Below are 22979 nucleotides of genomic sequence, written 5' to 3'. Positions count from 1 at the left end.
CATTTCTTCTTACCTCGTGATCAATGGCAGCTGGCATTAGTATGTATAGCATTGTCCTAAGAAGTGTCATCCCGCCCAAAAAGGACAGGTGCCTGCCACACCTTAACAGGGCACTCTGAAATATGTATTTATTATGTTTCAATTTTGGACATTTATTATGGGTCGTGGAAAAATGAAAGTAGTTTCCCAGTGTTAAAATTGGAAATGGAATTGCAATTGAAAAATGGAAGCAAGACAGGACTGTAATTTTTACCCAACAACTACACGGGGAGGAATTTGTCTCCAAAACTAATATATTTGCAATTTACTCAAGATCTAAAAGTCATCTTTCTGGATAAGAGTATTCAGATAAAAAAATAGTTATTTAAAAACAGCGGATTGTATTCACATTATCTTTTTGTGAAAACCTGATATGGCCCAAATTCACCCAAACCAAACTCCAGCTTCCCCAGGTAAATTGACTTTGAGAGCCCTGTTTTCGAGGTTCGGAGTAAAAGCACAGTATTAAACGAATTCTGCCACAGAGATGTATCCTGCCTTTATAGGAAAGGATCGAGTTAATAGTAAACATACGTTTCGGGGTTCAAAGGGACTGTCATATAGACATGAAAGCGAATGGCCGATGGGTGCAGAAAATGCCAAACTGATGTGTAAAAGCAAATGCGTTGTCAATAAATTTGTTCAAACCCCTCATTTCGGTGTATAAAATATGATCACATTTCCATGAAATTTTTGGTTTGAACAATTTTATTGACACTATTAACAGCAAATAAACAATGTGAGGTTTGAACATTTTTTCTCGACAATTTTAGCAGCAATTAAGCATATTCACAATTTCGTTATATCTGACAATATGACATTTTAAATGTCAAACTCTACAACCACAATATGCAATTGCACAAACGTAGTTGTGTGTAGATTGTACTACCTCTGGAGAGTTCACGTCAATCTGAAATGGTTACGTAACAGACACGTAAAAAAAGCATTACGCTATTACGTAACGATGTCCCCTCCCACACAATTGTCGCGCATGCGCACTGTACAGCAACTCGGCTAAGCTCTGCCATTGAGTGAGTTACGATTAGTGATGGGAATTCCGGCTATTTTTCAAAGAAGCGGCTCTTTCGACCCACTAAAAAGAGACGGTCCCTCAGATTTTGATGTTCATTATTAGATAGATAGATAGATAGATAGATAGATAGATAGATACTTTGTTCATCCCCGAAGGGAAATTCACATTTCCAGCAGCATCCCTGCGCTGAGAACAATCGAGAACAATCGAAAATAACACGGGAGCTGCTGGAGTGGCTGCCATTCGTGACGGCGCCGGAAGAAAAGATTCAATTTGAATCATTTACAAACAAACAAACAAAATATTCATGTTTCAATAAGTGGAGTGTTAATAAAATATTTCTGATACTGATATAACCAGATAAAACTAATTTTAAGTTACCTGTCCAAATGAATGTTGTGCCATCTCACCTTTCCCACTCTCTCTCCTGCAGTTGACTTGCTGCTGCTCGCAGATGTAGACCGTGCAACAGGTTTACAGCCTCAAAGTCTCATGAATTGAAATGTTAGCGTAACACATATGTGGTCCTTTAATGATCCTATTTAACAGGCAACACTGTCAGATAGTAAAATAAAATAGAGAATCTAAAACAAAAAAAAACACCACAAGTGTAAGCGATCACATTGAAATCAAGATCCTTCAAATTTGACATTTTTTTAAAAACCCTGTGCTGCAGGTAAACATGGCTGTCCGCGGAGATGCTTTTGTATCTCTCTCCACAAAAGCCTGCTGAATTTGGTTCCTCAAGACAAGGTTTTGCCGATTTATCTTTTTCATGGCAAACCTCTGCCTGGTCTCCTTGTGGCGGACCAGATACACGGCCCCATATGCCCCATTACGGATGAGTTTAATAGTCTCAAAATCGCTCTCAAGAGGCTAGAATAGAACATGTGTTGGATCTGCCCATCTGTCTGTCCCTCACCCCCTCATACAACCCTCCTGCAGGCGTGCACGAAACGCCATCTCTCGTTGCCTCAACAACGGCGTAGGTATGTTACACAATGCACGAAATAACCTAAAAGGGGATGAATAAAGCAAAAAAGACACACAATGAAAATAAAGTGGGAAAAATAATTGAGTCAAGAAAAAGCTATGAAAGAAAATAAAATAGAAAGAAAGAAAATGAAGAAAAAGAGAGAAAGGAAATAAAAAGCTATTTAGAAAACAAAAAAAGGAAAAAATAAAAAAGTAATAATAAGAAACAAAAGAAGAAAATGAATATGAGGAAAAAAGAAAGCAATAAAAATGAGAATCAAAGCAAGAATAGGAGAAGGAAAAATAGTAGAATAATCCAAATAAGTTTAAAAAATGAAAAGGGTATGAAAACAGTGGGAAAGAGAACCAAAATAAAAGTAAAAAATGAAAGAGGGATGAACAAAATTATGAAAAGGAAGTAACACGCTTGGGGGAAAGTAAACAAAAGGAAAACATTAAAAGGAAAAACGAACACAACATTCGCCAAAAGAAGAAGAAAAAATAAAAGAAGAAAACAGAAAAACAGAAGAGAAAACGGAAAAAAGCTATGCAAAACGGAATCCCAGAAAAAAAAATCGTTATCGACCGATCACAAGAGACAAAAAAAGCGCCTCGAAGGGAACCAGCTTCCGATGGGCGGGGAGCCAACCCCCGTGGCTCACTTTCACGATTCCGCTCATAGAGTCCTTTCGTTCGTAAACGACCCATCACTACGCCATTGAACGAGTTATGATTCGAAGGGTCAGAGCGAGTCGCTCTACCCGTGTCGCACGCTCTCTCCTTTCCGCTTGGGGTTACCCCCAAAAACGGATACCGAACGCCGCTAACAGTCTCTGCATACTCTCGTAGTCCTCCTGTGCCTTACCGTGCGTCTATCGCCGCAATTACCGAGGGCCAAAATCGGAACAAGTACCGCGGGGGATCAAAGCGAGGCGAGCTAAGGCTAGCTGGCTAGCTAGCTAGCTGTTGACGGACGGAGGGTGGGGAGGGAGGGAGGGGCTGGGGGTCGGTGCTCGTATCTCGCCCACTTTCGTTTGATGGATCCGCGAATTGCCTGGTTCCAACCAGAACAACGCGGACCCGCCAACAACCTGTGGACGCAAATCTGGGAGACGACTCAAGGGTTCGGCTACCTGCAAGTGGATAACAATTTGGGTATACTGAAAGCGAACCTCCGCGCGGCGGCGTCTAGATCCGTCTTTCTCCCGGCGGTCGGGTCCACCGGGCCGACCATGACGAGCGCCACCGGGGACGGCGAGCTGGCGGAACAGCGGGACTATTTGTCGTTGGAGACCGGCAACCGAAACCAGAGAGCCCCCCTGCCGACTCATCGGGCCCCGGCGGACGGGCACCCCAACAAGAGGAAACGGGACAATAAAGCCAGCACTTTTGGATTCAACTCCAGCCTGGTGAACGTGGAGGGCCGCAACGTTTACGCCGGCACGCCGTGGAAAATTGGGAACTACTCGGAAGGGATCGTGGGGTAAGAGACAACTAGTTTATGAGCCTTGGGGTTTATGGCATGCTTCCGGAATAGGATAGAATCAGGCCTGTAAATCTCTCACCTTGTAGAAAGTCACTGTTTTGAAGTCAAAAAGGACGACCTACGCGAATGGTGTAGATCCAAGTAGAAAATGATTTGGGGTGGGGGTAAAAAACCGTTAAATTTTCACAATAGTAGTGCCAGATTTATCCCTGGAGATAATCTAGCCTAGTTGTTAGCCTGTTCAGGAGTAATCTAATTGTAGAGAGTAACCACAGGAACTGAGACGAGAATAATCTAACCTTCTTCCATGCAAGCGATTTGAGGCTATATTAAGCCACCATAATAAATGTATCAAAATTTTGTTTGGTTGTACATTGTACCGCAACGTATCTCCTTCACATCCTTCTCATCTTTTCTTCCCATTTTCATGCCTGAATAAAATAAGTCAAGCTGAGTGTCAAGTTAATATTTACAGCCTTTAATACAGACCCTGTCCTACCTATGAACAAGATACGTTCCAGACGATCATTCGTAAGTTGAATTTCTTCGTAAGTTGCTTGAGTGCTATATTTTGTATGTTGAAGGTTAATATAGATAGGTATGTTTAAGTAACCTGTATTGTTTAATACTAAAAATAAAAATTCCCTAAAATAATATCTTTCATGAAAAAGTAAAGTTAAGTTTAACTTACTTTTGGAAGATGAGCTTCAAGACTTAGCCAACTTCCTCCTCCGTGTTAGAGAGTGGCTGAAAAATAGCGATTTTCTCAACAGTAGCAAGCTTCCATATTCCACTTTCGTTTCAAATGAAATGGCTCACCTCTTCTTTACACTTTACACCAACCAGCCTCGCTCTTGCCTTCTCTCGCGACGCTTCCTCAGTAGCTCTGGACCCGAAAATGTTCCACGGAGCATCCACCGGTGATCAAGATTTTGTGCGCTTCTAATTTACCTTAAAGCTAATGAATTTCTTTACAATGTAACAGGCCACAAAAATACTAGCTCGTCTGTAGCTGTGCTCCTCTGTTTTCCTGCACACCCTGTCTAACCTGCCCCCGTGATAACATTTTGAGAGCGCTGTCTGTTTATCACACAATGGAGTTATTAATGTTGACAATAAAGACAATTAAATTCAAAATCCGCAAAGCAGTTAGCCAGTGATAACCAAAGTGCAAAGCCGAGAGGTGTCTATGTAGATGTTCTAAGGGCATAAGGATAGAATACACAGTGAACTTCAACATTAAATATAAGTAATATCAAAAATCATACAAAAAGTCCAGCTGGCTGCATTATCCTGTATTAAAATCTCGACCGATGCAGCAGGTTCTCGATAATAAAATAAATCGGGTTTATGTAATGGCGGCATATCTTGTATTTTCCAATTATGTAGGTCTTGTATCCACTGTATTCATATTAAAATCCACAGTTTCACTTAATAAAAAAATAACTTAAAACAAATCTAGTTGGACCTTAGAATTGTCTACTGTTTTTTTACATCGAGTTCTGCCAATAGCATATAATAAACTCAAAGGATTTCCTAACATTTGTGTGTTATCCTGATCCCAATGGTTCAAGCAATGCATTTTCAATACTAAGGTGTTTTTGGATTATGACTTAACAATCAATACCCACTTATTTTTCCACTCTCAGAGGATTGCCATTTTGCTTCTACCGCAGATAAATAACTTTAAAAATGACTAGCGCTGCAAATAACAATTCTTTTAATAAGCAATCTGACGATTATTTTTTCAATGAGTCGTATTTAAAAAAGCAATTAATTTCCTCTTCTTTATTCAAATATTGAAATTTTTGTGAACAAACAAGAACATAGTGCACAAAACAGAGTTTTCTACAAATTCAAACAATAAAAAAAAATCAGTGTTTGGCAGAAAGAAACAAATACACATGCAATTATTTCCTTTTTTTTAAAGTGCAAAAAAGTCATCTTTGTTGTTGAAGGCACATGAGTTTTTGGAACATGAAGTTCATGCAAATATGAACAGCCAGTCAAATGTTTATTAACATTACCTAGCGAAAAGTAACCACTATCACCCTTGCTCACTAACTCACTCATTCTTCCTTCTTTGAGAACTTGTAGTGCAAAAAAAATGAGCACATCAATGAGGATCTCAACGATGACAGCTGCTTGCTGTGGCGTGTATATCTCTTTCTCATTATGAAGCTTGCCATTTTTTGCGTTTTTCTATTGGGATAAGAATATAAAGTATGTGTATTATTATGGTACAATTTACAAGGACACAATAATCACTCGGACTTTGCCTGAAAAGTAAAACTTTTGCTTCATCTCAAACTTATGAACAGCATTGTGCGCAAGTTGAGCCTTTTTCTAAAGCACAATTAAACACTGTTAAAGCCTCCTCCCTTTGGGCACATGTTTATAATAATATTGTATTGTTCAGCTGATTTTTTCTGTGTGTTTGTTGCAAATAATTTGTTTTTCCCTTTTGTTAATTAGTGTTTGGTACTGTTATTGTGCCGTGCCCAAACAAACTTCATTCCTTTATTTAACTGAAATAAAAAGTATCTTGCTCACACACGCAGTCACTATTAAGCTAACAAACGCTAGCACATCAATCCAGAGACCATCTGACTAACGGTCCTTTTCCTCACTTTGCCAGAAAATAATAACATTAAAACTTGATTCTCAATCTTACCACCATTGTGAGGTGTTTTAATGAAGCACAAATAAACACTGCTTAAAATGATTTAACTGAAATGAAAATATCTCCCCAAAACACACACACGCAGTCATTAACGAGCTAAAAAGCAAACGCTAACATTACGTTTCCACACTTAAAAACACAAATAACTAATAAATAAAAACATTAGGTAGTTGCTTACCCTTCTTCTGAGTTCCCTTCATTCTTGTTGATGACTCCAGGTCTTTTTTTTTTGTGAACTATTGAGTGGGCCCACACTTTAGCGGACATGGTCATACTGTTTTCTTCCTGTCTGTCATGTTTCATAAGTTGAATTTACCATAACATTTAAAAATAGTGCCTTAAGTCGCACTTCACCTTGCTGTTTTAGCTCGCCAACTCCTGGTGGGTGTGACTTCACTGGCTGACTGACGTATCAATCGCGCGACACAACGAATCGATGAACTAATTTGTTGCCAACGCTTTTAATCATCTATTTTGATTGATTTCTTGTTGCAGCTCTGAAAATAACAATATAGTGTATTGTCTAAACTACCTATATGCATCTGCTTGAAAATCACCCATCCATTACTACCACTTATCCGAGGTAGCCTAGATGGTAGGGCGCCCGTTCCAAGACTGGGAGGTTGCTGGTTCAAGCCTCGGCCGACTTACAACATTGGTACTCATTGCCTCCCTGCTTGGCGCTTGGCATTAAGGGTTGGAATTGGGGGGTTTGGTCACCTAATGACTCCCAACACAGCAGTTGGGTCTAAAATGGCGGGGCCCTGTTTGGCCGCGGCTGCTTTGGCTCGTTACAGTTTAACTGTACGGGTCAGGTGTATCGAGATTTCGTTCTGTGTGCATGGTTACAAAGAATGACAATAAAAGTAAATTCTATTCTATTCTTCTTCTAACAGCAGCAGCCCCAGCAGGGAAGCCTAGACTTCCCTACCCCCAGCAGCTTAATCCAACTCATCCGACAGAATCGCTAGGCTTTCCCAGGCCAGCCTAGAGACATAGTCTCTAGCGTGCCCTGGGTGTCCCCCGTAAGAAATCCTGGGACACCACCATATCAGATGCCCGTGACACTTCAGCTGGCTCCTCTCAGTGTGGAGGACCAGCAGCTTTACATTCAGTCCCTCCCGGATGACTAAGCTTCTCACTTTAAGAGAAAGCCCTGCCACTCTACTGGCGAAACTCATTTTAGCTGCTTGCATCTAGAATCTTGTCATTTTAGTTATGACCCACTGTTAGTGACCAAAGGTGAGGGTAGCATGACTGCAAAAGCTGCACCGATCCGTTTGTCGATCTCCTGTTACATCCTATCTTCACTCGCAAACAAGATTCTGAGATTTCTAAACTGTTCCAATTAAGGCAGAATCTCAACCCTGACCCAGAAAGGGCACACCACCCTCAGAACAAATTTTATGGCTTTGTTCAATAGCAATGGTGAAGATGCGCGTTCCTTTTTCCTATTTCTTGATAATCGCATGTATTCTTTCCGTGGTTATCATGTTTCTTTTTTCTTTCGCATCACTCCAAATTTTGGAACCCATAGCAGATAGATGCGATGCACACAATAAAATATTGTATGGCCAACTTGCAAAGTTTTTAGGTAGCACACAAGATTTTGAACTGAAGGATAAAGACAAAGGCATCGTGGAAGCAAGTTCAACCAATGGCATATCGATACAATGGATTTCCTAACTGTAATATGTTATTTGGACCCAATAGTTCAAACAGGGGACGACACAGCGGCTAAGTGGTTTCCGGTTTCCTCCCACAATTCAAAAACATGCATGTCAGGTTTTTCGGCGGGTCCAAATTGTCCCGAGGTGTGAATGAGGGAGCGAGTTGTCTGTCTGAGTGTGTCTGCCCTGCAACTGGCTGGCAACCAGTTCAGGGTGTCCCCTGCCTTTAGAGAGCTGGAATGCTCTAGCACTCCCGCGACCCTGCTGAGAATAAGCGGTGCACATCATGGATGGATAGTTCAAACAATGCATTTTTATTACAAAGGTGTTTGTGTATTGTGTCTTAACAAACATACCCACTTAGTTTTCCAGTATCAGGGGTTGACCCTTTTGCCTATTGTCATTTTCCCAATCAGCAGCAGTGATGTCATTTTAATGTCTGGTTAATATTAAGTGGCATAAAATAAGTGGATATTTTTGCTTAAGTTTTATTCCAAAAACAGAAGAACAATCAGTGCGTAATTTACACTACTTGGCCATAGGGCTGCAACCCGTCAGACTATTGAAACGATTAGTTGAACAATTGGATGCTAATTCATTATTTGTTAAATTTAGCATGAAGATGAATTAATTGTGGCAAATGATGATAAACACAAGGAAATTAGGTACAAGGAAATTATTAAACAGACTCCAAATTCATACAGATGGTAAATACAAATGCAATATCTAAAAGCAATTAGGCACAGTGTTAGTTCAGTAGAGACCTAAATACATAAATAAACCTCGGTTCATTTTTTTTCTGAATAGAAAAACAAATAATAAATTACAATCAAATAAACATTTTTTTATATCTTTTAACCAAGAACTGTCTCATTAGCAGCAGTCAAACAGTAAATAAGACAAATATGATTTCAATTTTGTACATTCAGTGGTCTATAGCAAAGTCTGTGACAAAAGTACTAAATGATTCTCAAAACTTTGCAATCAAACGGTTTGAACAACTGGCGTTGGTTTTTCGGACCGCATGCCTTTAATTTAAAATACGCTTCTCGGGCACCATCTGGCATAACGCTCCTGCTCTCTTTTATCGCAAAAGATATGTATATAAAATGTCCAATGCATGTCGTTAAAACCGTGTTGGCTTGAATATTACGCGGCCTAGAACCTTACCGAGGCGAGTCAGACTCAGTTTTGTTTATCTGTGCAATGTGCTTTTTAAATGTTATGTGTGTCAGCAAGATACCGCCCTAATAGGCAAGGTCTGGTTTGCAAACTTTGCAAGTAATCTTTTTATTTTCCATATACAGATTAAAATTATCCAAAACTTTAGTAGTTTTTGTACGCATACTTGATGTTAACGCGGTTATTTAAAAAAAAGATTTTACGCATGAGTGATTCTTAGCAGAGATTATAACCATGTACAGATGCCTCTTTCTGTGTCTGGCGACAATAGTCAACAGTGGAATCGATTGTTGACTTTCTATCATCGACTTTTGTGGACAATGTAGTCTGATCATTGCAGTTCTACTGGGCAGGCAAGGAAGACACCTTTTTAATTTATCGGGCGAGGTTGCCTTTTTACTTTAAGCAGGTGCTTAGTTGTCTTACGCCTTGGGCTGCACATGAACCCAACGTGCAATGTGACAGAGTCAGCCCACTCCAATACATATTTGACACAGCAGTCATGTGATCCACCCACTCGTCAACTCACATGCAGCACAATTTATTCAAGAAGTGCGAGGTCATACCTCCACAAATCATGAAGGCCTTCAATTTTGTGCGGGTTGATTTGTCCAGATTTGGCATCTAATAGATTTTTGTGTGAGCTGGCAAAAGCTTGCAACAATTATTGTATGAATTATGTTCTAAACAAGGTATAAACGTATAATAGCCAATTACAGCTTCTCTTCAGTTACATTACTGAAGTTGATTGTTGAACTTCCCGACAGAACATTTTTTGTATCATCCTAAAAAGTTTTTTTAAAGCAAATATTGCCCAACTACTTGTAGGACTAAAAACTCTTAACTCTGCAGCTTCAGACACATGTGGACAAAGTCACATGTTCAGTGACTGCAGTGTGTATAAATATAGTAGGAGAGCATGTTGTCATTCAAGGTGTCAAATGCTGTTTTGTGAGGGTGTGCATTTGGCGAAGTTGCAAAACGGTTTAATTAACAATTACCACAGGTGGTGCACTTGTTGTAGGACTGCATCTGTCAACTATTTTGAATAGTTGAATGGTCACGGATTATTTAAATGATTAGTCAACTAATTGGATAATGATTTTTTTCTTAATTAAATCACCTTAATGCTAAAATTGTCACATATGATAATAAACGCAAGATACATGGGTACAATCAAAAATACATCTTTTATTAAATATACTCCGGATTTGTTCAAAAATTAGATTTAAAAACCAATCAGGAACTGTGCTCGGTCAGTAGAGACATAAATTCATTGTATCACTCACCTAGAGCTTCCATAGTTGCCTGCTGGCAAAATAATTTGTGTAAGTTTAAGTATCCGTAGTTGTTTTCTTCCTATCGTCTGAACATCCTCCACCAAAATGAGCGAAACTTTGCTTAAAAAACCTTTTCGACTAATTAACATGTAATGGTGACTGGCTTGCAAGGGTGTTGATGTTCTTCACATGACGTCAGAGCTCAGAAAGTCAAAGACAAGAGAGACTGTCTTAAATCCGTTATCATTAAAAAAAACTTGGAATTTACAATCCATCCATTATCTGCACCTGCTTCTCCTCAGTATGGTCGCGGGGGTGCTGGAGCCCATCCCAGCTATCTTCGGGCAGTGGACAGGGGACACCCTGAACTGGTTGCCAGCCAGTCGCAGGGCACACAGAGAGGGACAACTCACTCACTCATTCACACCTAGGGACAATTTCCCTACATGCGTGTTTTTGAAATGTAAAAGGAAACCGGAGTGTCCAGAGGAAACCCACGCAAGCATGGTAAGAACATGCAAATTACGCACAGGAAGGCTGGTAGCTGGATTTGATCCCATGACCTCAGAACTTTGCCGCGGACGTACTGACCATTCTGCTGCCGTGCCGCCTCGGAATATACCAATGATATATAATACTGTATATATATATATATATATATATATATCATGCAAAAGACATGTACTATTTTCTCACATTTTGTATGTTTTAGAATTTGTGCTTCCCTCAGAGCATGTCACTATGATTAGGTACTCGCAAAACAACCAAACCAGCACAGAAAATGCACTTTCCCTTTAAAATCAAAATTCGCAGCAAAACAGCAATACTGGTCTGAAAAATTGCAATAAGAGGTATTTCAAAATTGTTCAGCCCTAGTGCGGTATATGAAAAAAATACGACAAAAGACTTTCTTGGAGGTGTGCACCCAATAATCTGGTACACCTTATCTTGGGGAAAATGCAGTAAATATTTTGATTAATTATTCAGCCTTCATGTAGACCCTGGTGTCTGTGTCTCTAAACCTTTGTACATTTTCGAACCCATTTCGTTTATAGCAAATTTTATAGCCATACCCGTCCATAAGGGACCAATTCCTAACGGAAGATATCTGGTCTCTACTTCAATTTCTCCCAAAAGTGCAATTTTGTCTCATACAGTAAACACAACCATGGGTCTTTAAGGTTTGTGCTTGTTTGAAAGTCAGGCTTGTTTTTTTGGACTAGCTAAGCCTCTCTGGTGCTGCTTCTCATCTGATTTTTTTGTATTTCATAGCATAAATTCATCACTATGTGATTTGAGGTTGGGAGCGTTCGTAAATCTTCGACCCATCGCGGTCTGTGATTTGTGTCCTCGCAAGCAAAGGCGAGAGTGAAGGTGGGCGTTCGCCTTGAATACATTTTTCCTCCCCTGGGAACAACTACACTATATTTGGAAATGAGAGACAAAGGCGTGTGCTTATTTGTGTTCCACACTCTTTGTCGCTGTCTCACTTTCGTTTACTCCTTCACTCTTTCCAAGTCCAGTTCGAGGGTTCCATCTCACATTGTTGACATGCTCTGCACGAACTTTACTTCCGCAAACCCAATACAGCAATCCTCTATAAATGACCAATCAGTATTTTCCCCTGTTAGTGTAGCTCTGTAGTTTAGCTGCTTTATATGGATTTAGTAAATCAACATGGAACTTGTAAGTAAACTGTGCAGTCGGGCTAAAACCAATTAGGTGCATTCCCCTGTCAGTAGAGACAAAAATGCATGATTAAACCTCTGTCCATTTTTCAGGACAGGCGAATAAATAATATATTAAAATCAAGTAAAAATCTTGTTTTTTTTCCCCTATAAACCAAAAATGTGCTCATTAGCAGCAGGAGAACAGTAAATAAAACAAATGTAAAGTACATTGGTAGTCAACTGTAAAGTATGTTACAAAAGAACATGATGATATAATTATTTTCAACACTTTGAAATCAAATGGTTTTAACAACTGACGTTTGTCCTTTGGACTGCATATATTAAATTTCAAATACAATTGTCAAGCACACTTTGGTATAATGCCCAAGCCCTTTTTTATAGCGAAATATAAGCGTATAAAATATAGAATCGATATATATCATCAAAACTGTATTGGCTTGAATATTACTTGAATTTTAGCGAAGCGAGTCAGACCCCATTTTGTTAACAGTCCGATGTGCTCTTAAAATGTTCGTCACCTAGCTACCACCATTATACGCAAGATCTGCTTCAAAAACGTTGCAGGTAATCTTTTTATTTGCCTTACCCAAGCTAAAATGCTCCCAAACTTTTGGTAGTTTTGACAAGCGTACTTGATGTTGACGCCATTATTTCTGTATGTTTGTTATCGATTTGGGATAGCGCCGCTCTTGCGTATGCGTGACTCAGCAGGGAGTATATATTCTCGAAGAGATGCCTCACTCTGTTAGAAAAACGTGTCTGGCAACAATAGTCGATAAAAATGTACAATGCATCAATACTGTATTGGCTTGACTGTTACTTGAATTTTACCAAGGAGTCAGACTCCATTTCATTCAACTGTCCGACGTGCTCTTTAAATGTTTATGCGTCACCATACTTCTGTCATCATACGCAAGGTCGCTTTGCAAACTTTGAAAGTAGTCTTTTTATATGCCGTATCCAGGCTAAAATGCTCTCAAACATTTGAAGTTTTGGTACATGTTTTTGATGGTCACACCACCATTTCTGTATGTTTGTTACTGCTCAAGACAATGACACTATTGCACATGAGCAACTGTCAGTCCAACTTAATGTACAGATGCCCGACCTGTTGGAAAACTGTCTGGCAACAAAATTCACGATGGAATTTACTGTCAACTATTTCTTTTATAGATTTTCATTCACAAGTTCGAGTAATCGTTGCAGCCCTACTGCGTACTTGTGGTTTCAGGAAGTTGCCACAAAGCTTCTCGCATTTAATCTGCACTAGTCGTCAGTTAGCAGGTCCAAATTAAGAAACTCATGCTAGCTTAACTCCTAATTTGGGTGTTTTTAGGAACATAATTAGTCTGTTCTTGTGCTCAATTTTTGGTTTCTACTACTGGTATATTATTAAACATATAGTAGACACCAGGAATCTGACATTAATGTTTCCTGATGTGAGGATCGCAAAGTGAAATTGCCGTAGAGTGGGGGATTGAAACTTTTGGTAATTAGCTAATGCGTTTTGAACTCCCTGGTACCCAAGAATAAAGCATTAAAATAAATAAATAATGTATAATAAATATGCGTTATAGATTTATGATCAAATAAAATATTGAATGAATAGTCATGTATGGGAAAAATGAAATTGGATTTGTCTTTGCTCGACGTGACAAGGTGGTTGAGCAGAGTAGTTGGTGGATGCAGGAGGATTCTAAAAATAAAACTGGTTTTGAAACTTCCAGTTGCCAAGATCATCATGACCAAGATTTTCTTGCTCTAATTGTCTCCCGAATTTTAATAATAGGGCCCATCGTTTGGTTACGGTCATACAACATTGCTAGGGTAGCAATTTGTGTGCCTTATTCGAATTTCTTGATGCACACTGGCTTTAGTTTTTACGGTTATTTTGTTTTTGATTCTCCCTTTAGCGTTACTACCAGCCTTAAGACTTGTAGCGAAAAAATATAGTACAAAAAATACACTATTATATTGCTGACTCACAAAGTCTTAACGAAGAAATCGAGAGTCTAAACAGAATGAAGACAGAAAACTGCACTGAGAGATGTAATTCAGGCAATAGTATATTGGGTTTTTCATGATCTCTTGACGCAATCCAATACCAGACCAGTATTTTTTATGATATCGACCAATAGCAGACATGCATCTTATTGACGTAATTTATACGCACAAACACGGCAAAGTTAGAATTGTGTAATTTTTTTGCACACAAACAATATGATTTTGTTGTCATTTAGTCAGGAAAATGCAGGAAAGTCCCAAAATAATATATTTGAGAGCACCAATGTCAAAGTAAAGGCCTGGGGCGAGATTTGGCCCGTGAGAAGGTTTTCTATGGCCCCCTCTTAATACAGTATGCAACAGGAATTGTTGTGTATTTTTTTTCACTGTATGGAAGTCAATTTAGCCCATTTTGCTAAAATAGAGACTATAGACTACTGATGGTGCCTAATTGATAACCGCTAGCTGGCTTGAATTAAAAATGAGTGCAGATGATACACCTAAAAGATAATTCCATCTTTCCAATTTCAAATAGTTTAGTACATATTTAACTTTAGCGTTTAGCGGTTAGCCTTTGTTTTTGTATCGTCTAGCATTGTTTAGGGGTCAACTAGCACAACATTAGCGACTAGCATTAACAGCTTCTTCATTTATTTGTTCATGTTATGGGGAATTTTAATATTAAGAAATTTTGTTCTTTAGTGCCACTTGAAAATTCTAGTCTGACACAGCCATAAGAAAATATTGCTTTATTTATCAAATGATATTGCAATATATATTGTAGGTTTTCAGAAGCTTCAATAAGCTTCACTACGCCATATGTGGCATTTGAAAATATTGCATTAGTTCGGCCCTCTGATTTTTTTATTCGGCCCTCCATCCATTTGACTTCGACACCCGTGTTCTAGATACAAAATGTCATAAAGCGAGGATGCCTTTTCCCGGGGGTCTACTGTCAAATATTATTTTGAAAAAAATGGCAGCAGGCATTATGGGCTTCGTGGGCCATAATTTGCCGATTTTCTGAGTTTTGGTTCCTTATCTAGCGGGTGAGGCAAATTGCTATGAAAACGATGCCGAGTTTACTCACCGGAACTTTTAATCACTTAAGCGACTGTGGTGTAATTTTCTCTGTCACAGCATTAGCACACCCATAAGGTTCTTGAACATAAATTAACAAATCTTTCTTTCTTTTGTTTTGTAACCTTGTCTCTCTTCATACTTGTGGTTACCTGTTTTTGACTGAGCTTCATGACGTGCACATCATAATTGAAGCCGCCCATGATTTTCCATCTAATAAGTCTGCATGTGCTGTCTTATACAGCATGCAACGTTCATACTTTTTGTTCCAGCTGCTTTGCACATGCTGATTGTTTTAGTGTTTTATTGGCCACTAGAGACAAGGCAGTGTAATCGATAAAGCACTCGTAAAAGAGAGTGTGAAATAGAATACTCCTGTCTTGAACAGTTGTGAAGGAATTGAGTGCCCGTCAAGTCATGTTCATTTGTATAGCCCTTAATCAAGTCAAGTCAAGTCATTTTTATTTGTATAGCCCTAAATCACGAAGAGTCTCAAAGGGCTTCACAGATTGTTACACTATATTACACAAACTATTTTCAATCACAAAAAGTCTCAGTGCTGCAAAGACCATTACAACATACCCTTATCTGAAACTTGCATAAGGGCAAGGAAAAACTCAAAAACCACACGATGAGGAAAATGAAACTTTGAAATACCCCTTCCAGGAGGACCAGGCTGCAATGGTCGTTGCATGGTCATTCACATAAAATACATAGAAATCATCAAAATCTTTCTCTGAGGTTAGAGATCGTATCTCAGAGGGCAGAGCACTCCACAGCACTGGGGCCGTAATGGAGAACGCTCTCGAACCCGTGGATTTCTTCTTGGCACTTGGAATCACTATTAGACCAGCATTTTTAGAAGACTCAGAGAAGGAACATGGGTTGAAATTAAATCAGAAAGATATGAGGTCCAAGTCCATGCAAAAGGCTTAGAGTTCGCACAGGTGGTTGAAATCTTTGAAAATACTGGAATTTTAATTTTGAGTTTTGAAGGATTAAAGGGCTGGAATTTTGGGTGAATTGCTTGTATATGCCACAAAATTGTTGCCATGGTAATTGGCAGTCTGACTTGATAGAGCACCCAATAATGATGAAAAATAATAAGTTAAACTTTAATAGAATTGACTCTCCTTTCTCTATACTTTGATGTCATAGAGTGCTGCCAGTAAGAAAAACAACAATGAAATTGTATACAACAAAGACCAAACACTAATGAAATGGGACATGGAAACTCAGTTTCATTTTCTATTCCTCATACAGTGAATGATAGCTGCTGGTTTAATATTTGGCTTTGGCTTTATCAGATTTTCTGATTCTTTTTCCCACAGGCAGCACTCGGTGACCTCAAACAGCAGGGCTATGAAGTGATTCACGTATGATTTTGATGGTGCTGGAAAAAATTATAATTTTCTTTGAAAGTTTAAAAAACAAAAAAAACATGAATTTGTCCCTGAAAAGGGTGAACCCTGAATTTTTGTCTTACCGTTATGTTGTAATTGAGGGAACGCAGCACAGGGTTTTTCATACCATTTATTGTTCCAATACACAAAATTTATTCTATAAAACTATTTCACAAACTCACTGATAATTCAACATCCTTGCTCTCATGTGAAGAATAAAACTTCCAATTTCTTTCCAGGATAAAAAAACACGTATTCCTTAAAAAACAAATTGCAGGGATATGCATTTGTTTTGCATTAAATCATTGATCCGTTCAATATTGACAATTTCCCTTTATTTAAATAACTTTTTAATAAACCATTGAAGTGCAATTTAGGGGATGTGTTTTTCAGGTGACATCGACAATATGTGACGGAAAACTGTCTTAAAGGAATACTGTGTAATGTTTGACACTCGTATCATGTAGTGAAACTGAAAACAGAGTGCTACTAATGACAAGAAGGAAAAAAAACTACAGAAACTCAAGGTGACCAAGCCGCATCATTTTTCTTTTCACATTTTTTGCCCTTTGCAAGGTTTTTGTTTTTTGGGGGTACCCTTAACAGCAAGATGACAGACAATTATATCGCTCTCGCGAAGTGAGCCTCATATAGAAATTTCTTGACCAACGAGTGTTAAAAAAACAAGTTTCTTTTGAATTTCATATATTTTTGTTTATTATTCAAATCAATGTTTATTTATTTTCATTAACGGATGAAGTTTGTTTTTATCACTAGAAGGCACTAAATAATACATAATGTCCATGTTCTATTGTCTGAAAGCACTCGTTAATTTAGTACTATGAGGCACTGACTTTAATAGATTGATAAATACCTTGGAGCCTTCAGAAATCTAGTTCCATGACTTTGTTTTCTTTCTCATTAAAGTTAATAGCACTGCTATCGACCCGTTTAAAGGGCAAATTAAACCAAACATATATTCTTTATTATATGTTTCATTCATCTTTACTAACCAATATGTATTGCGGTGGCATTCTCATTAATATTGTCCATGTGAAACCTTTAACAATTAGCAACTTCCCTAAAAAATACAGTACTTACATGTCTTATTATTACTATTTTTATCTTGTTTATTTCTGAAGAAATCTAAGGTCATTTCAGATGGTATCATCTTAAAGTTGATGTATAGGAAGACATGACATGGGTGATTAAAAAAAATATTTTTCTGCCAGTGTAAAAATAATTGTACACTTTCCCTAGAAAACAGATGACTGGCGTTTAAGGGAATTTTCATCTGATGTCTCTATGAATTTTAATATAATTGTGGGTTGTTGTGTCTATGTAGGAAAGAACCACAGAGCTCATGTATTTAGAAAAATAAATAAAGAATAAATCTTGTGTCGTGAGTCACGTGCTGCAGTTTCATAGGACTTGTGCTTTGCATTTCTCATGGTTATAGCACCAGACATTTAAATCCCCTCCGTTATTTTGAAAGCCAAAATAGTATTTATACGTCACATTGCCCGTGTATACTTTTCAGATGTAATTGCCACATGTTGTGTTCCTGTGTGAAACTGCACCCACCCTTTTTGGATTCTGTGCGTTTATATCTTCCTTTATGACTCTGCGGCAAGTTTCTCCACGTGAAGTAAACTAGGCAGTGACGCTACTTTTCATGAAAAGTACATCAAGCGTGAGTTTGCAGCTTATCCATACTAGCACAGAAAGATGACGCAGCAAACTTCCTTTATTGCTGTCATTAACTTTTACAGAAGAACACGAGTCTGCTAAATTTCCATTTTGGGCCTGGGTCTCCGTACGGATTATGAAAAGTACCAGAGCATCACCAGCAGTGGTCAGTTAACTCATCCAACGCCATAACGTACAAATACGTTTTCATAAGCATTGTCCCCGAGTGCCAAAATCTAAATAACGTTTTCTTAGTATATTTTTAAAAGACTATTTTATAGAGGGTTTGGCGCAGCTAATCAGCAAGTATCAGGCCATCGGGAATGATTTTGGCAAGATTAATTAGATGTCAGGAGTGGCTTTGATCGGATTTGTGTCCTCACATTGAAAAAGTCCCTGCTTCCTAGTTGGATTCTGTATCCAGCGAGTGTGTAGGCGATCCCATATGGTGAGAAGCAAGTGTAGTGAGAAAAAGGAAGATACAGATTACGCTTCAACAATGCTTTTTATAAAATAAGATGAAATATTGTTTGGGCAGAGAGGAATGACATTTCATGCATATTGGCAGTAATGGGATCGCCATGGTGACCAAAATCATGTGATCGTTTCTCCGGAAACATTAGGCGCTGAAAAGTTCTCGCAAAGGTCATGCATTGTTCATGCATAAGTTCAGTGTTCTTGCAACAAAAGGTTTTTATGCAAGCCAAGTGTGTTTATGGAAAGCATTATTTAGATATTTGAGGTATCACAATTGCAAAAATAAAAAGAACATAAGTGTAAATTCAGCTTGAAATGTATCCATTCACAAAAGGCTGTTTTTCTCAGAAGTTTTCTTGGAAACCAGTATTTTCAAGAAACCAAAAAAGGTTCATTTGTTTTTTTACTAAACAATAGATCCTGTCTTGTTTTTTTACTAAATAATAGATCCTTTCATTTGTTTGTAAACATTTTGACATATCCGGTGGGCGGGGCTTAGCCTGGAGGCAAAGGAATCTCCACGCTGGTCTGAACACTGAAGAAATCAAGCTTTTATTTCTGCTGGTTCGGCATTAAAATGTCATCAGTCGAAGAAATACATAAATAACATGGTTTTATCTACATATATTGTCATTCTCTGAAGCTAAGTAAATAAGAACATACTTTGCCAATATGAGTCATACAGACTCCAAAACGCATTGTGTTGACCAGTGCGGAGTATTATTTTGTCTCCAGGTTCGACTGTGACCCCACCCCTAATGTAAACTATAAAAGGGTCTTTGGTAAACTCTAAAAACATACTTTTTTGAATGAAAGGTGACTGTTCAAGCATTCTTTTTATATGTCCTATGCCTATAAAGCTACAGAACTACATTTTCTATGGCCTTCAAAAAATGAGTCAAAATGGGCAAAATTTGCTGGCACCAGCTCCTCTGATTTGAGAGAAACGTCTGGTATTGAATGAGGTAAAAGCGGAACCGGTGCTATGTGTCCCTGTGGCAAACAATTAGCACCTCTGATGAGCAAGAGAATTAAAAAATCATGAATCTGCCATCTGTGATATATAGATACCGCCTTGGTGCTTGTTTATGTTTGTCTGCTTTTAAAAGATTAAAGCAGCGTGCCATGTACGGTTGTCTAACCTCCAAGCCTAGGACAGCGGTGTCACATCACACTTGCAGGTCTTTGGTTGCAAATGTTGGCCCACGGCGGTCAAAATGGAGTGGTACCTCTTCATACAAGCTTAATTTGTTGCAGGATCCTGCTCGTAGTTGAAATTGCTCGGGGAACAAGCGAATTTCTCCGACATGGAATAATTACAAATTAAGACTAAAAGCATCTCAAAGTGAACCCTAAATTTGCTGTCAAACACATTTTCCTGATCATTAAAAACACATTTGAAGAGTAATTAAACATAAAAAATTCAGTAATAAGATGATATTGACGGAATAAAAACAAATGTTTCTGCATAAAGTGTAGAAAAAATGCAATATATTAAAAAAATGTTGCTACCATGAAGTCATGGGGAATACCTATCACGCTCACTGGCTGCTCATTGCAGCTCGATTCACTACCTGCAATTTATAGAATTATGTCCAATAACTGCAAAATATAGGTGTTGCTACATTGCAAAATAGACGCATTACACACAACACGAAATGTATAATTGTTTCTTATTTTGCATGTTGCATGATACAACTGGTAACCGTAGTAATGATTTAGAAAATGATCGTTAGCAAGCAATGAAGTTACCACTTTCATGACTTTGCTGGAACTCCGGGGATGACGATCTGCCACTTTTATCTGATTCGGAGAGATAATAGCAGCTTGATCAGTTCAGCCCTATTGTAATAATATCAGAGTCTGAGAAGTCCTCAGCGACAGTGGATGTTTGATCACAATATTTGTCGCAATGGCTATCGTGTTCCCTCGAGCGACCACGTTCCTGTCCATGTAGGTTTAAAGCTACCCATCGCTGACCAGCCAAAAACAATAAGACTTGATCATCTTTTGTGAAACGAAAAAGCTCTGTTGAAGTGGTAACAGCAGTATTTGTCCTTGCCTCACGACTCGCACCACACTGCTTCACTACACCTACTCGCCTCATGGGGTCGCCTACAGACATTAGTTGGTTATAGGAAGTGGCCTTCATCGATGTGTGGACAAAGATCTGGTGAAATCCACTCGCAGCAACTAATAGTAATTTTTAATACTAAAACAATCCCAGAGGTTTGATACTTACCAATGGGCTGAACCAAGCCCTTTAAAATAGTTTTTCTTTAAAATAAAACAATAAAAACTTGATTTTGCGTTTTGACACTATGCAACGATGCTTTTGCACACATTTTTATTTGTTATTGTATGAAATGAGTTAACCTGATGTTTGGGAAAACAGTTGTTCGCTAATTTTTTTTCCGAGGCAATCATGAAAAAGGGAATTTAATTTAAAACCAATGACTATTTTCCTTTAAATTTATATTTTAATGATTCTGTACATGAAACAGCCACTTACAACAGGTTTAATATGTCCTTGTCTCCCAGTTTGAACCGAACCATCACTTAAAACTAAAATTCATTTTTAGCATCTGACTAAAGCACCAGTTCAATCAAAAAGTTTTATGAACCTCTGTCAAAGAAGTTTGGCTAAATGCTACCCAGCACTGTAGAAACCTCAACCAAGGCAAAACAACCCCAAAATCAGTCATCATTATTGTCTGCAATGTCTCGATAAAATTAGTTTTGTGTTTGGAAAATTGGCAGTGTGTGAGAAATGGGAACATTCACAGCATTCAATATGAGAACAATCGTGTTGGAAATAGTTCTATTTGCAAACAATGATGTCATTTTACTATATTACCAAGAAGTGGGATTAATCGACTAAAACCTCTCCAAGAGAAATGTGATTCCATTTGGGAGGTTGTACGTCCTTGGATACACTTTGTAGCCCAGCCCATTTACTATGAAATGAAACTAATGTATGAAACGTAATTACAGTTATGTTTTCTTAACTAGAAGTAAAATCCTAATCAAACCAATAATGTGATTGTGTTTTATTATATTTTTTATGCATGGATAGATTTTATTGCTTTTTTCTGGACCCATATGCAAAATGAAAGCAATCTGTGTTGTAAACAGTCATCACGGAGCTAGTGACCTTTATTTAGCATGAAATGAAACTTAAGGGTTCTGTGAAAGGAGGCGGCTTATAGCAAAGCACAAAAAAGGGATTGCTCATCACATCAGATCTTTGCCAAGACCACAATTCTGGACTACTGTGCCTTGCAAAAGTATTGGCCCTCCAAGAACCTTTTGACATATTGCCATATTTCTAGCTTCAAACTTTCCAAAAACTCAAAATATTTTCTAAAGATCAACCAAATGTTTTCACCATTTTATTTTGTACCAACAAATAAAAAGTTAATGTAGGTGTTGCAAAAATATTGCCCCTCTTTGAGTTAAGAGTTTGTTCAACCACCCGTTGCTGCGATCACAGCCAGAAGTCTTTTTGGGTATGTCTACATGTCTTGCACATCTTGAGACAGGAATATTTGCTTATTCCCCCTTCCCATAGTTTGAAGCAAATTATCAATTTTTTTCAAAAAGGTCTATGAAATTCTTAGGTAAGAAAAAGAATAACTGAAGAACTATGCTAGTGCTAAAAGTCTGTTTTCAAATTTATTTGGTTCCTTAATGGGAAGTCTAGTTTTCCCAGGCACACATAAACAAAGGGATTATAAAACGTCGGGGGAAACTTTGTACTCAACAGAAGTAAATAGACAACATTTCTGAACTTTTACTTGATCCAATTTTTAAGCAGATAACTTTGATGAGCAATGATAACTAGGGCAAACACTGCATCCATGTGTAGATTTTGGCTTTGACTTGGCAGTGTTTTGGTGTACTGTGGCACTTGAAAACTGATGGTAATTCATGTTTTCTTTGCCTAACTTCTTGAAATGCTCCAAATATTTAGAAACGTTGTTACGCATAGTTGACAGAAACCCTATTGCGCATGCACGACTCTCAGTAGAGATCATACTCATGTCGTAATGCCGCCCTCCGTTTGAAAATTCATGGTCGACTATGACTATTATCGATTTTTTTCCCACAACATTGACTAATTCTTTCAGCCCTATTTTCCGATGCTGTGTTTTTCAAGCCGTGCCTACATTTTCACAAATAAAGGCTGTTGGAGAAAGAGGTCGCTGTACGCGGGCAGGGTGACCCGTTCTCAAGGGCGCATGCCCCTGGCACTGAAGCGACATGACACCTTTGGTGGGCCGCAGC

At 38.3% G+C, this 22979-nt stretch overlaps 1 protein-coding gene across 1 annotated transcript in view; it reads left to right on the top strand.

Annotated features, from left to right (window-relative positions):
- Positions 1-2781: 2781 nt before the first annotated feature.
- The window catches only part of tent4b (terminal nucleotidyltransferase 4B), a 41927-nt gene continuing 21729 nt past the window's right edge, over positions 2782-22979 (top strand). The window contains exon 1 of the mRNA XM_088333931.1: positions 2782-3530. Coding sequence (XP_088190057.1) covers positions 3085-3530 — 446 coding nt within the window. The 5' untranslated portion in view covers positions 2782-3084. The remainder of the gene's footprint in view (positions 3531-22979) is intronic.

The sequence above is a fragment of the Urocampus carinirostris genome, chromosome 4 (genome assembly GCF_059441175.1).
Source record: "Urocampus carinirostris isolate Australia breed hairy pipefish chromosome 4, RoL_Ucar_1.0, whole genome shotgun sequence".
Lineage (NCBI taxonomy): Eukaryota > Metazoa > Chordata > Actinopteri > Syngnathiformes > Syngnathidae > Urocampus > Urocampus carinirostris.
The sequence above is the reverse complement of the archived record's forward strand: the minus strand, read 5'-3'. Positions and strand labels throughout refer to the sequence as shown.